Below are 15,477 nucleotides of genomic sequence, written 5' to 3' on the forward strand. Positions count from 1 at the left end.
AAATGACTCATCAAAATGAGGTTTGGCTGAAAAGTATCAGCAAGCGAGTAAGCCATCAACAAAAAGACAAGAGAGGCAGAATATCTGTGATACCAGGGGATTCAAAAAGAGACAAGAGACAACAGTCTAGGGAGCATTTGGAAGCCAAGATCAGGGCTCAGTATGAGAGAACCATATGGAAAACATTAGCCAATTCGTCAATATGTATTTACTAAGCTCTTACTAAGTGCCAGGTATTACTTAAACTAAGTGCAGAAGATACAAAAAAAGGGGGGGGGGGCTCACATTCTAATTGGAAAGACAACATGCAAACAATTACAGTTGAGATACATATAAAGTAGATGGAAAGTAATCTAAGAGGAGGAGGCAGCAGTGAGGTGGTGGGGGAAGGGGAGGGGAATGAAAAAGGCCTCTTAAAGTAGATAGGACTTGAGCTGAGTCTTGAAGGCAGATAGGGAAACCAAGAGTCAGAGGTGAAGGGGCAAAGCATTGTAAGTTATTAGGGGTGGCCAATAAAAAGCCATGGAGACAGAAGGTGGAGCAACAAATATGAGGAACCTTGAGTAGGCTAGTACTGCTGGATCATAGAGTATGTGGAGGGAAGTAAAGTGTAGGAAGCAGTTTGGGTTGTATGCCAAATGGAGTAATTTATATTTAATCTTCGAGGTAATAGGAGATCATTAAGAAAGAAGGTAATATGATTACCCCTACACTTAGGAAAAATCACTTTGGTAATTGAGTGGAAGATGGATTAGAGTGGGAAAAGACGAGGCAGGAAGACCAATTAAAATACTACTGCAACAGTTCAAGTGAGAGGTTGAAAGAGGATGAGAGCCCAAACCAGGATTATGGCTATATGAGTGGAGAGAAAGGGTTCACATATGAGAGATTTTGTGAAATTAGAACCAAGATTTGGGAACAGATTAGATAAGTGCAGTGAGTGCCAGTGAAGAATTAAAACTGAACCTGAGGTTGTAAGCTTGGAGTAACTGGAAGGATGAAGGATGGTGGTACCCTCATTGATAGTAGGGGAATACGAAAGAGGAAAGAGGTATTTGGGGGGGGGGTGGCAGAGGGACATAAGATTATGAGATGTCTAGATGACATGTAGTTTACAGTGTCTAATAGACAGTTGGTGGTGCAAGACTAGAAGTCAGGAGAGGTTACATTTACATATATAGATCTGGGCATCTTCTGCATAAAGATAATAATTGAACCTATTAGACCTGATGAGATCCACAAATGAGATAGTATAGAGCAAAAAAATATATATATCCAGGACAATACCCACTATGACTGGGCAAAACAAGAATAAAGAACCAGCAAAGGAGAATAAAAATAAAAATCAGACAGATAGGAGGAGAACCAGGAGGGAGTAGCACCATGAAAACCTGAAGAGGACAGAAAATCCAAGAGAAGATGATCAATAGTGTCAATTGCTGCAGAGAGGTCAAGAAGGATGAGAATTGAGAAAAAGTCCTTTCATTTGGCAGTTACAAAGTCACTGGTAACTTTGGAGAGGTCAAGTTCAGATGAATGATGAAGTCAGAAGCCAGATTGCAGGAGATTTAGAAGAGAGTTTTGTAAGGAGAGGAAGTGGAGGCACTAAACGCTTTCTCAAGGAATTTATCCATGATGGAGAATAGAAATATCATATAGAATGATAGCTAGCAGGAATGGTAGGATCAAGTAAGGTTTCTGTTTTGTTTTGTTTTTTAGGATGGAAGAAAATACGGGCATATTTGTGGGCTGCACAGAAGGAGCCAGTATACAAGGCAAGATAAAAGAGAAAAGAGATGGTGAAGAGAATAGTGAGGCCAGTTTGCTGGAGAATCAAAAGGGGATAGGATCAAGAGTACCTACAGAGGGGTTTGCTTTGCAGGGAGAAGGATCATCTCCATGGAAAATGAGTGAAGGAGGATAGTGAAGATTTATGTGAGATGAAGGGAAAGGGGGAAACTTTCATTGAATGGTCTCATTTTTTTTTATTCCTTATGAGACAAGATCCTCAGCTGAGATCACCATGGGAAGCCTTTTGTTACACTGCAGGAAGTTAGAGGAAAGATGAAAATGTTTGGAACAGCCTCTGTGGAGAGTGGAATAACTAACTGATTTGGGAAGAATAGAATAGTAGCAAAATTCATGGACAAGTAGTCTTGATAGAGGCTCTCAGTTTCTGTTAAGATCAGGACTCTTGAAGACACTCATCTGAAGATTTGGTGAACATGGGCATCACAGTAAGCTAAATTTGGAGGGAGAGAAAGAAGAGAGGTTCTTTATTCTTTTTCTATGTTACTTGTTACAGCAAAGCTCCTTCAGATAGACTATAACCAGGATGATAACCAGGTAGAGCTTTACACTACAGAGATTTCCCCCCAAGATTTTGAGCCATAAACAAGAGAATTATCATCCAAAGGTGGGCCAGGCACTTCACTCTATAGAGGGCCCTGGTTTAAGAGCTACTATGATATTCATTAAACAAACATGTATTGCCTATCATGAGAAAATCCATCCTTAGACACTGAAAGATTAGAAAACAGACAAAGAAAAGGATTGGGAACAAAACTAACCTGATTAGTATCATACCAAGATAGATCATGCAAGACTCCTGACGTACTTCCTTCCATACGGCACAGACCCAAAACAAGAATAAATGAGTACACTAGACAGAAGAGATGGTGTGGGAGAGACAAATATTACTAACAGATTCAACCAGGGAGATGTGTTTTTTTACTGTTTTGTAACAATTTATCACCAAGGAATTAAATTAACTTACCTACTAGACAGGTCTACACAAGAGGTCATGGCCTGATCTTTACAGATTCCAGCATTTGCAGAATACCCTGAAGAACCTCCCTCTCTTTTGACTAAATTGTCACATAATTGCTGATAACATGGAACTTTGACCAATTTTAAAAATTCCTAATTAAGATACAGATTTCAAACATTACACTTTCAATTGAAACATCCAAAACTAACCCATGTTTTCTTGCCTTTGCTTATATGTGAATATGTGATTTTTTTTGTAACTCCTGATATAACAACTCTTTCTGCCTTTGAAAATCACAATCTTTCTGTGACAATAATTCAGCAGCATATAGCAGAGTACCTGGCACATGATAAGTGCTTAACAACTGCTTGTTGACTTAGTAGGTGAATCCGAGAGCATTGCTTGAGAGCACAGAGGTTAACAGACTTGCCCAAAGTCTCACAACTAAATGTCACAGGTAGGGCAGGAACCTATGTTATCCTAAAACTCTGTCACATCTGTTCCCTCCTTTCCTCTCACACCATAACCACCCTATTCAGAGACTCCTCATCTTTCATGTAAACTATATAAACAGCCTCCAAAATGGTCTTCCAGAATCCAGTCTCTCCTTTCTCTAAGCCACCAACAAACAGATCCCAAAGTGATATATGTAAAGGAGCAGGATGACTGCATCACTCCTCTGCTCAAAAAAGTTTAGTGACTCCCTATTGTCTAAAACACCAACTCCTCTTGTTGGCATTTAATGCCCTTCATAGGCTGGCTCCAGCCTAAATTTTCTAGACTTAGCCTTCCTCATACACTTTCTGTCTAGCCAAACTGGTCTATATATTGCATTCTATTTCCCATCTTCAAGTCTTCACATATGTTATCCCTCATATGTGGAATGCTCTGTTTCCTAACCTTTGCTTCTTTTAAACCCTAGCTCCCTTCAAGTTTCACATCAAAGGACTCTTCTTCCAAGAGGACTTTGCTGATTCTTCCAGAACCACCAAAGTGACTTTGTATTTCTTTTATTTGTAGTATATGTTGTATTTATTCTTTTTTTTTGTTTGTTTGTTTTTTGGTTTTGTTTTTTTTTGCTTTTAGGCAATTGGGGTTAAGTGACTTGCTCAGGGTCACACAGCTAGTACGTGTCAAGTGTTTGGTCTGAGGCCGGATTTCAACTCAGGTCCCCCTGACTTCAGGGCCGGTGCTCTATCCACTGCGCCACCCAGCTGCCCCGTATTTATTCTTTAGTCTGCATCCAACCACTCCTATACTTTCCAACTCGCACTCATTCTCAAGCGGTCCTCAAAAGGTGGTAACTAACTACCTTGGGTCATAGGTTTCCATGTTGATTCCTACATCTAAAAGTCTTGCTCACAATAACAAATGTGTGTGTTTTCCATTAACAGTCATCCAGGAAATACAATTAGTTCAAAGTATAGGAAGAAACATAAGCATAAAACATTCTCTCCATAAACCTGGGGTGTCCTCTTGGAAATACACAGTGGCCATGAGGACAGAGTGCTCAAACTTAGAACGTTATAATGGTAGTGAGGGAACACATATGGCCAAGGGAGCTCACTGCTGGGTCTCAATGTCCTTTCTCTCCTTCAGAGTCCTCGCAATGCTCCTTGCTGGGTACCAAGTCTCTGCTGGGCACCCAAGGGACACTCATTCCTTAAAGAGGATCTCAATTGTCAGGTCTAGCTCTCTCTTGAGTACCCAGATAGCTTTCTTTTTTGCTGCCAGAATTCCTGCTCCTCAAAGGAGCCTCTGTTCTCTTTATATATATATATATATATATATATATATATATGTCTGTCTGGAGAATGTATGTCTTTGCTCTCTTAATTGTGACTCAAACTCTGCAATTGACTCTTCAACTGCTGAATAGGGTTTTGGGGAAAGTAGATCATCTGTTAGTCGCCATGGCCTCTGGATGGGAGGAGAAAGAAACCTCCTCTCTCTGCAGGGATTACACTCCATGAGACATCTCTGAACTAAACTGACCTTATCTGCTTGACAATATCTTTTAAGGGGTGTAGTCAGTCACTGATCACCAATAGCATTGCCCCTTTGGACTCAATTAGAAAGAGGAGTTCATATTTCTAAAAAGATAACAGAATGCTGATACCTTATTAACACATTAACACCTCATTTTCTGTGATTATATCCTATGACTATTATATCCTATTAACTGAGAATAGGGAGAAACCAAATCTTCCCTCCATGTAACATTTTAATTTTGACAATTTCTATTTTGTCTAAGAAGTACCAGTACATAGCACAGTGCCTGGCATATAGTAAGTACTTAATAAATATTTGTTGAATTGAAACAAATTGAGCACTGAACTTTCATAAATTGGATACCACCAAACTGAGGGGGGAAAAGCCTTCATTGTTAGAGATGAAAATGATGCAATTCTCTATATTATATAGACCAGGGATTCTTCATCTGAGGTCTATGAACTTTTTTTTTCATTATATTTCAATATAATCGGTTTCCTTCGAAATCCTATCTATTTTATTTTATGCATTTAAAAACATTCTGAGAAGGGGTAAATAAGTTTCACAAGATTCTCAAAGGCATCCTTGACATACAAAAAGGTTAAAATCCTCTGACCTAGACACTTTGATAATTAATCTATTTAGCAAAATTTGAATGCAAAATATAATACATACATACTATATATACACATACATATATATGTTATATATATATATATAAGCATAAAATCTGTGAATGAGCAAAATGAGCTAGTGAGAAATTTAAAATCATAGGTATCACTAAAACTTGTAAGATGGGACCTATGACAAGAATATGACTCTGAAAGGTTGTATCTTATTTTAAAAAAAAGACAAAAGATAAAAGGATTGTGGAGGTGGGGTGGGGTAGATAGAGTAGTATTATATGTTAAGAAGATACACTCATGTAATGCACTCATTCCAGAAAACAAAGATGGGAAAATACAGTGGAGAGGATTTGGACAAAGATAAACAGAGGCAAAAAACAGAATCAATATTTTCATTGGATGATATTACAAACCACCTGGAGAGAAGAGGAGATAGATGGGAAATTTGGAAAGCAGATCACAAAACTAGCAGGGGGGATATGTTGTTAGTAGCAATGGGGGACTTCAATTATCCAAATGTCTGAAGGATCATCCTTTTTGCCCAAATCAGAGCAGCTGATATATTCAGTAATTCCACTTGAGACTGCTGATATCCTAGCTGCCTCCACTTCCTCTCTCCTCACCCTCTTCTAAACTCTATACATTCTCGCTTTTGATCTAATCATACAACTGAAATTGCTCTCTCCAAAGTTACCAATGGTCTTAATTGTCAAACCTAAATTTAAACTTTAAAAACTTAAGACTACATTAAGACTTTTGGAACGTCTTATGGGTATGCATATATGTATGTGCATGTACTATATATACATATACATATGTCCATATAGGTTCACGCACGCAGGTGTATGTATACATACATGTGAATATACAAATGTGGTGTTCTAAAATGTGTGTATGTGTGTGTGTGTGTGTGTGTGTGTGTGTGTGTGTGTGTATCCAGCCCTAATCTCTCCTGAAACTACAGTGCTGTATCACTAACTGCCTCTTGGACATCTTAAACTGAACATTTCAGAGACACCTCAAACTCAACATGCCCTAAACAACTTATTTTTCTCACAAACCCTTCCCTCTTTCCAACTTTCTTATTACTGTTGAGGACACCATGATTTTCCAGGACACCTGGCTTACAACTTTATTGTTTTCCTTGACTCATCAGTCTCACTGACTCCACACGTTCAATCTGTTGCCAAGTTTTGTCATTTTTACCTTCAGAAAATCTCTTGTATACGCCCCCTTCATTCCACTAACACAATCATTCTGGTACTATTGCTATGTCTTCTGACTTCCCTGCCTCAAATCTCTCCCAACTCCAATTCATCTTCTACACAGTTAACAAAGTGATCTTCCCAAAGTATGGGTCTGACCACATCCTCCCTGCTCAAAAAATTCTAGTGGCTTTCTATTATCTAGAGGAACAAATATTTAACAATTAAAGCTCTTCACAAGGAGGACCTTCCTTCCTTTTCCAGTCAGCTTGCATTTTATTATCCACGTGCAACACAATCCTGCCTTATTGGCTTACTTGCTCTTCCCCAGACATGGCAGTGTCCCTGCCATCTCCTATCTCCCTGTGCTTATACCGGTTGTTCTCCACACATGAAATGCCCTGTTTTCTTATCTTTACTTCCAAGCAATATTCCTGATCATTCTGGTATCCTTCAAGCCCAGATGCTACCTTCACTGGGAGTCATTTTCCCATCCTCCCAGAGGCTAGTCTTTCTCTCTTAACCTTACCTTCCATCTACTCTGTATGTAGTTTGTGTGAAGTGAATTTACATATTGTCTCTTCCACAAAGTAGGCTGAGGGTAGATACCTTTTTTTCAAAGCTTTTTTTTTGTATTCCCAGTACTTAGCATAGTGTCTAGCATATAGTGAGTATGAAATAAATACTTATTGATTGATTGATTTCTTGATACCTTAAAGAATTCCATTCCACAAAAGGTAGAGTAACTAATCAGGGGAAGTTCTACCAACAAGATTCCTACCAAAAAGCATGATCTGGTTGCTAGTGGTGGAAATTATAGGAACCTAGATGAAAATAATGGGAACTGAATCTTGAAATTTGTGATTAAGAAAGAGTGGAAAGCCTGATACAGTTTGACATGCACCCTAGATTTGAGAAGAAAAAATTTCAAAGGTTCAGAGAAATGATATTTGATGGGAAAAAAAGTCAGCCTGGAAATGACAGAAATAAAATTCTGAAGGCAGAAAGAACAATGCCATCGAAGAGAAGATGTCTAAAGAATCTGATGGAGATTCCCATGGAATTCATTAACCAACCTACACACACACACACACACACACACACACACACACACACACACACACACACGCATGCACGCACGCACATTTTGTTTTTGTTCTTTAATACTGTGCCTCCCTATTTCTCTCTCTTAATCACTAAACATTTCTACCTAGGTGTACTGTTGGCATATCAAATTCAACAAGTCTGAATTAAAATTCATTATTTTCTCTACTAACCTTTCCTTTCCTTTCAATTTCCAAATTTCTGTTGAATGCATCACCATCTTCCTAGTAACTTAATTCATTGCCTAAGAATCATCTTTGACTTTTTTGTTTCTCTCACAGTGCCTCACCTTTCCACTTATATACTCACCATTGAGGGTTAAGCCTTCATTGTCTCTCACCTGGATTATTATTTAAAAAAAAATCTTAACTTCTGTCTCTGTTTGCAGACTGTCTCCTAAACAATCTATCCTTTACATGGCTACCAAAATCATTTTCCAAAGCATAGGTCTGACCATGTCGTTCCCCTTAGTCAAAAACCTTCAGTACCTCCTCATCAGCTTGATAAAACATAAACTCCTCAGCCTGGCTTTTAAACTTCTTCACAATCTGACTGCAACTTACCTTTCCAGATTTATATTATATTATTCCCCTTCACACATTCTATGTTCCAGTATATTTCACCCACAAGCAGCTACAAGGCCTCAATATCCCACCTCTAGGCATTTGTATAAGCACTTCCCAAGCTTAGAATTCACTCCCTCTTCATCTTTACTTCTTTGACTCCTTACCTTTCTTCAAGGTTCAGCTCAGACCCCTATGCCCTCTGTGAAGCCCTTCCTTGATTGTCTTTAGTTGTCAGGCTCATTTCCTCTTGAAATCACCTTGTTTTCATTTAATGGTATACATGTTGTAGCCACATTCCCAGTAATTTTGAGAATAGGCAACGCCTTTTAAAAAAAATTTTGTATCCCTAGTTCTTAGCACAGTGCCTTGTATCTGTCATGTACTTAATTAGTATTTGTTGAATTGAATTGAAAAAATTGAACAATGATATCAGATATTACCCTCAAACTGGTAGACAACATACCTTTCATGAAGGGAGCAGCTGCCATTTTATCCATGATCTTCTGGGTTGTATTGGAGATCGGTGTGTAGGCCACTACTAAGTCAGAGTCATTAAACTTATCTACTCGACCCAGGGGCATGGGAGACAGTTCAGAAAAGTGATTAACTTGATTATATTTTGAAAAGAGGAATAAATACAATAATAGAAGTAACGAGATGAGCCATTCCTACAAAGCACAAGAGAAAACGTTTTTTTTAAAAAACTGACTACGGTCAATAAAAAATAGGACATTTATAATCAAACATCTTTTTCAGTGGATCCCAACATTTTTCCAGGATGAATGCTTCTTTTAAAAATTAAAAAATAAAATTACATGCCCCCCCCCACCAGCAGTAGTCTCTTAGATTTAGAGATGGAAGAGATAGTCTAGTACAACTTCCTTATTTTAAAGATGAAGAAAGTAAGGCCTGGATGTTAATTGACTTGCTACGGTCATGCAGGAAGTAAGTGGAAGAAATAGGACTTAAAATCAGCATTCATTTCCATCATATTACATTGCCTTTTATTTATTGTACTGTACAGCTAGTATCCATTCATTACGAAAATAAATAATGGGGAAAAGCTAACTCATGTTAGCTTTTAAGAACACTTTTACATCCATGCTTTGGGACAAAGAGATTTGGGAAAGGGGTTGACCTTGACTCTCTGACTTACCCTATCCTTCCTTTGAAAAGAAGGAGTTGTGGGAAAAGGAGACATGAGAGCATTGGGAAAACAGGAAGAAAGTTTTAGAGAGCTGAGCACAGAAGAAGGCAGCATGCCGAGAGATGTCATGATCGTCTACCAGGAAATATTAGACTGATCCTGTACTTCAACCCAATGGGAATGCCTGAGCCAGGGCTCCTAGGGACCTCTTCTACATATAAGCAAAAATAGTTCCTCCCTCTTTCAGTAAACTGGGTTGCTAACTTGTCTCATTCTTAACTGTTATTTGAATTTAACTATACATTGCCTACCACAAAATCCAGTTGTCCAGCTTAAATGCTAAGCTCCATGTGTATATTATTTAAGGATTACAAATAAAAAGAGGTTAAGAGAGAAAGATTTTCAAGAATAAAGTTGTTTGGTCATCAGGAGCTGATCTGAGGACTAAAGCAGTTGAGCTAAAAGTAGGAAAGAGGTATTAGACTGGACAAGGCTGACATACGAATTCAGGATTCAGTTATCACTAGAAATAAATCATGAGTGGGTAAAAGAGCAGACTGCAAGGAATGAGTGAAGGTATTTTCATTTTCAAACCACCAGTGGTTTTTCTTGGTGATCTGGGTTTGAAAGGAAAGACTAGCCCTTGAAAGAGAGCAAACAGAAAGTTACATCTTGCCAAGACACTGGCAGCTCAGGTCACACTGACAGCTAATGCCATCTGATACACTTTTGGACAAATTTGTACTTTATTAATCACAACAGCACCTGAATACATTTGAAAAATAACCATATTTGTGTATATGATATCATACAAAAGCAACATAGTATAGTGGATCAGGCACTGGACTCGGAGTCAGGAAGACCCAAGTTTGAATCCTGCCTTAGATACTTATTAGCTGACTGACCCTGGGCAAGTCACTTAATATCTTTGCGACCCAGTTTTCTCATATGTAAGAAATAAGGTTTTGCTCAATGTTCTCTAAGGTCTCTTTCAACTCTAAATCTATGATCCCATGATTTATTCAGCATACAGAAGATATATTTGCTTATTTGTTGTACTGAGTCATGATGCATATTACCTTGAAGCTAAAAGAAAAAAAAATAAAGATCAAAATGACAATGCTTGATGTACATATGGATTGTCAGACTACTTACAAACCCCTCCCCACAATCCAGCAGGCACCCTCCACAACCAGGTTGGGATCCACCAATCCATTTAATTCATTAGTGTGCTTAATTTTGAACTAGGAACTTGTACACAAAAGTTAATTTTAAAAGAAACATAAAAAAAAAAAAAGAAAAGAAACATCATTTTTGCTCTCGTGGAGCTCATATTCTAAGGTGAAATATACTGATACAAATACAGCACAGAAAAGCAACAAAAGATTGAGAACATACACTATAATACTTTTGTTAAAAGCAAGGAAGATATTTTATTGGAAGTGTGGCTTCCATTTGCTGTCTTTTTTTTTCTTTCTGCCTATTATCAATTTCATTGGTTCTTTACTATAGATTCTTTAAAATGTATGTACTGACCATGAAGATGGCAGCAATAACTCCACTAAGGTCTCACTGAGACTGAAAGTATAGAATCTGTTTTAATACTACTGCCAAAGTATTTGAATTGGATCATAAACTATGTAGTAGTAGCTTAGAAAAAGAATGCTGTTGCCTTTGAAACATTCCACCAGTAAGTGGACTGCTGCATTTTTTCTGCTTGAAACCTCTTTGTTTCTGAAACAACAGAGATCTTTGACACAGTGACCAGGACCTGCAACTAATATTTCAATAGTGTGCCAAGAATCTCATTGTGTCTAGTCATTCACAGCTCATAAACTAAAAACATTTTCTATTTTTAAAATGCATGACTTTAGAAAGGTTATTGTTAAACTATTACTTTCTCAGTTTCTGCTAGTCAATATTATCATGTGCCCTTTTCATAACTATTGTCTCAACCATAATCCACTTGCTAAGTGTTGCTACCATCTTTATTGCAAGCCCCAAAGCTTTGGGCTTTTGCTAAATGGAAAAATTTAATGAAATGCTGGTGCCTGGTAGATTAATAACTTGGGAAACTGTTGTTATGTACTCTTAAGTTTAAGTGCCTTATTTTTCAGAGATTAGATTTCCTTAATTGGTAGTAGCTTCAATTAATAAACACAATCTTGTTCTGGAACATTTATCATTATAGCACAGCCAAAATTAAACAAGCCAGTTTGCTCATTAGAAACAGAGAGCAAACAGGGAAAAGGATACATGCAACCCAAAAGGAGTACATTTTTATATTTTATAGATGAGTAGAAACATATTTTGAACCATACCAATAAGCTTTCTCTTTTCATCCTCCATTTTTTAAGAAAGTTTGTATGCAGTAGGGCCTGAGTTTGCTGACACACACTTATCTGTCTCTCACTCATTTTTGCCTGTTTATTAAGAAAGAGAGGGAAAAGAGAAAGTCAATGGAATGGAATGTGGCCTTAAGGAAAACATTATTGCCCTTCTGCCCACCCCCCCAAACTGTAACAGGAAACAATTACATGAGTAAATCTTTTCCTAGAAGACAATATTTGCTCTCTATCTTTTGTAGGACATCTTTCACAACCACAAAAATAGGAGGAGGGACTTTTCTAAATGATTCCTAGATAGCATTAATAACTTTATCCCTCAAGGGACTTTTTATTGTGGGATGTTTTGCTCGGGGGGAGGGAGGGAAGTGGTCAGAATTCTTTCACACAGTGACATTGAAATCATTTTCTTCATTACCTAATTTCTCACTTTTACCAAAAGAAAAACAAAACTGGAAAATGCAAGATAATGCAAGTTTTTGACTAAGGAAAAGAAAACAATCTTGCAGGAATGAAACAGTGTTTCAATGTTGTTTCTAGCCATGCAGTATTTCCTCTGGGAGTTAAGTTTTCATTCTGGGTGGAGTAGTAACTTTTAGAGTTTAGGTGACCAGTTAGTAAATTATTATTATAGTGTATTAGTAATAGGTTGTACTCAGGGTCTGGGAGAGCTAATGATCCTTCCCAATTGTATACAGGCACTAGGCAAAAATGTATTTAAACAAACACTAAAATCATGAAACGAGTTAGCAAAATAATGGTAGTTTTCCATCTTAACAGACCTGCTTCTACTTGGTAATTCTTTGCTCTTTGTATTCTGATGAAAATTCCAGAGCTGAAATCATAAAACCCTCCATATCATATTACCTCAAGAAACCTCAGAGGAAGTCATGTCAGCTAGAAATAATAACTGTGTAACTATGTAATAATAACAAAAACTATCTATTTCTGTTTCAGACTGGATGCCTGGTATCTGAAAATAATAAATATTGGATTACTCTAGACTAGATTAATCTAGTCTTTTTATGCTGAGACTGAGAAACAGAGGAAATAAAAATATTTCCAATCTGTTGAACAGAAAAATCTCTTTACAGATCTCAGTGAACTACTTTCAAAGTCAGTAAAATAATGATGATCACAATGAAAGGAAAAGCAGCCTGCCTGAATGCTGCCAAATACTGTGGTAGTCTTTTTTTTTTAATCTTAAAAATAAATTAAAAAATCAGTCAGAATTGTAAGTGAATTCATAAGTCAGATGAATTTGCTTTAATAGATACATTAGCAAATTTCATTTCAATAGCCAAGATCTAAGTTCATGTGTATACTCCTAGTTGATCATTTTAAAATTAGTTATTTTTCCACATTTTTAATCCATATAATATCAAATAATGAGACAGTGATTCTTGCATAAATTACTGATTTTTATAACTTCCAGCCAAATATCTGTGTAGATGTTTCCTTACATCATCTTTATGCCATTTTTATTCAAAATATGTCATTATGCAAATAAAACAAGAAAATAGAGTTTAACTTACTTGCAGGAAATTTGGAGCAAGAAATCTAGGAAAAATGCTAATCCTCTGGTCTCTTTATATCCACAAGAACAGTCCAAATTCCTTCACAGTCTCCTCTACAAAATGCTTTAAAAGTTTGCCTTTTTTGAAGAACTCCTCCTCAGACTTCTTTCTGAAAGGGGGGTTATGGTCTCAATTCAGTCAAGCTGCCAAAATATACTGTTCACATGATGACTTTGGTGCTGTTTTCCATTTCTTTCTCTCCCAGTCACTTCCTCTGCAGGGAGATAGCAGTTACAGATGTTTGGCTAAGCACGGCATTCTTGTAAAGAGAAATCCCATTTTTGTTCATTAGGTTCTCTTCTTCCAGGCACAAGGAAAAAGTCACATAATTTAAAATTTAAAAACACAGAGACTCCAACATAATTTTTCAAACACAAATGGCCAAATCAGACATAGTGCAGATTGGAAAAAAAAAAGGAGAAAGATGACTAGCGAGAAAGAAATAGCATGCTTCCAATAAAAGAAGAGGACAATTTGCATGAAGTTTAATCTAAGATTCAATTGCACTTCAGGCAAACGATGCTAATAAAAATAACAAAACACAGTCCCCACTTATTCCTTTAAATGGTTTAGAGTAAATGAACGAAAATGCCAGACCTTAATGATTGCCCCATAATTACATTCAGTCTTCAACTGGCTTTGGATAATTGCCTAAACCAAACAGACGCACAATTGTGAATTAACCCTTTTCATCCTTGCCGCACAGCTAAAAAGAAATATTTATCTCTGAGACGTTGATTTTTGAATTAAATGTAACGAAAGGATGTATGCATATATTGTGAGGTTCAATTGACTTCGAGGAGCTATCCTGTGGAGTATGTGCAGGGTTTTCATTCCAGCTGACCACTGCGAAGCTTTGGAGACCGCTTCTAACCACATATAACTCCAGGCTGAACAACTTTACTCTGAGATGACAGAATCCTCATACTGACTATGGAGCTGGAATACCTGATGAGTCAGTGGATTTATAAAAAGATATCACCGCACCTTCAGCCTCTCTCTTCCTTTATGGCTATGAATTATGTCGGGGGCTGTTTTAAGTGTCTTCCTGAGCAGGGGAGGAAGTGGGTAGAGGGAAAGAGGTAGCTTGCCCTCCTCCATTCTACATGCAATGGTGCACATATGGTATCTAAAGCACGTGCCCAGGCTAGGCAAGTCTCAGCTTTGCTGGAGTTTGAGCTATATCTCTTGTTTGTTCCTTCCTGATGTTAAGTGAATGAGTATCAAGACATACATAAAACATACATGGCCAGCCAGGGAGGTCCTCTTGGGAGTTTGAGAAGCCAAAGGTCTCATCAGGTTGGATCTGAATGGCTAAAAGAGAAGTCCCCAGCAATAGCTCTAGTACTCTCAAAGAAGATTGCCACCCACAAGAGGATTGGCCCAAGCCTGGCTGTTTTACAAACTGAAGTGTACCAGAAGTGTTTATACTGTGCAAAGTTAAGGTAGAACATAAAATAACCAATTAGCAGTCCTGGAAATTGCTTTATATTCTCATGAAGTTCATTTTTTAAATTTATTTTTTTAACTATTTATAATCACTTCCTCCCACTGCCTCCTCCAACCGAACAATAAGATAATGAAAAGTCATAACAAATACACATAATTTAGCAAAAGATTCAAAAGAGATATCTCATTCTTCATTTTAATTCCATCACCTTTCTAGAAGGAGGTAGATGACAGTTCTCATCTTCCATCTTCTAGACTTGTGGTTCGCCATTGTGCTGATCAGAGTTCTAAGGTAATTCAAAGTTGTTTTTCTTTAAAATATTATTGTCATTGTGCAAATTGTTCTCCTAGCACTGCTTATTTTAGTCTGTTCAAAGAGGTCTTTCCATAAAACATGATTAATGTGAAAATATGTTTAATAGGAATGTAGAGCCTATATCAGATTGCACACCATCTTGGGGAGAGAGGAGGGAAAGGAAGGGGAGAAAATTTAAAATTCAAAAGCTTATGGAAGTGAATGTTGAAAACTAAAAATAGATTAATTAACTAAATTTAATTAATTAAAAGAGGTCTTTTCAGTTTCTTCTAAAACTATCCATTTCATCATTTCTTCTGACACAATAATATCCCATCACATTCATAGACCATAATTTGTTTAGCCATAACCCAAGAGATGTGCTTAGTTAATAGTTTGGA

The 15,477-nt window shown here is 37.2% G+C and overlaps 1 protein-coding gene across 1 annotated transcript in view; it reads right to left on the bottom strand.

Annotated features, from left to right (window-relative positions):
- LOC110219340 (ATP-binding cassette sub-family A member 10-like) overlaps positions 1 to 14,113 on the bottom strand; it is a 107,301-nt gene extending 93,188 nt beyond the window's left edge. The window contains exons 1-3 of the mRNA XM_021002591.2: positions 13,291 to 14,113; positions 11,732 to 11,833; positions 8,727 to 8,931 (exon numbers count right to left, since the gene is read on the bottom strand). Of these exons, the coding sequence (XP_020858250.1) occupies positions 8,727 to 8,931; positions 11,732 to 11,827 (301 nt within the window). The 5' untranslated portion in view covers positions 11,828 to 11,833; positions 13,291 to 14,113. The remainder of the gene's footprint in view (positions 1 to 8,726; positions 8,932 to 11,731; positions 11,834 to 13,290) is intronic.
- Between the last annotated feature and the right edge of the window lie 1,364 nt (positions 14,114 to 15,477).

Source organism: Phascolarctos cinereus, unplaced genomic scaffold (assembly GCF_003287225.1).
Source record: "Phascolarctos cinereus isolate Bilbo 61053 unplaced genomic scaffold, phaCin_HiC Scaffold_5;HRSCAF=322, whole genome shotgun sequence".
Classification (NCBI taxonomy): domain Eukaryota; kingdom Metazoa; phylum Chordata; class Mammalia; order Diprotodontia; family Phascolarctidae; genus Phascolarctos; species Phascolarctos cinereus.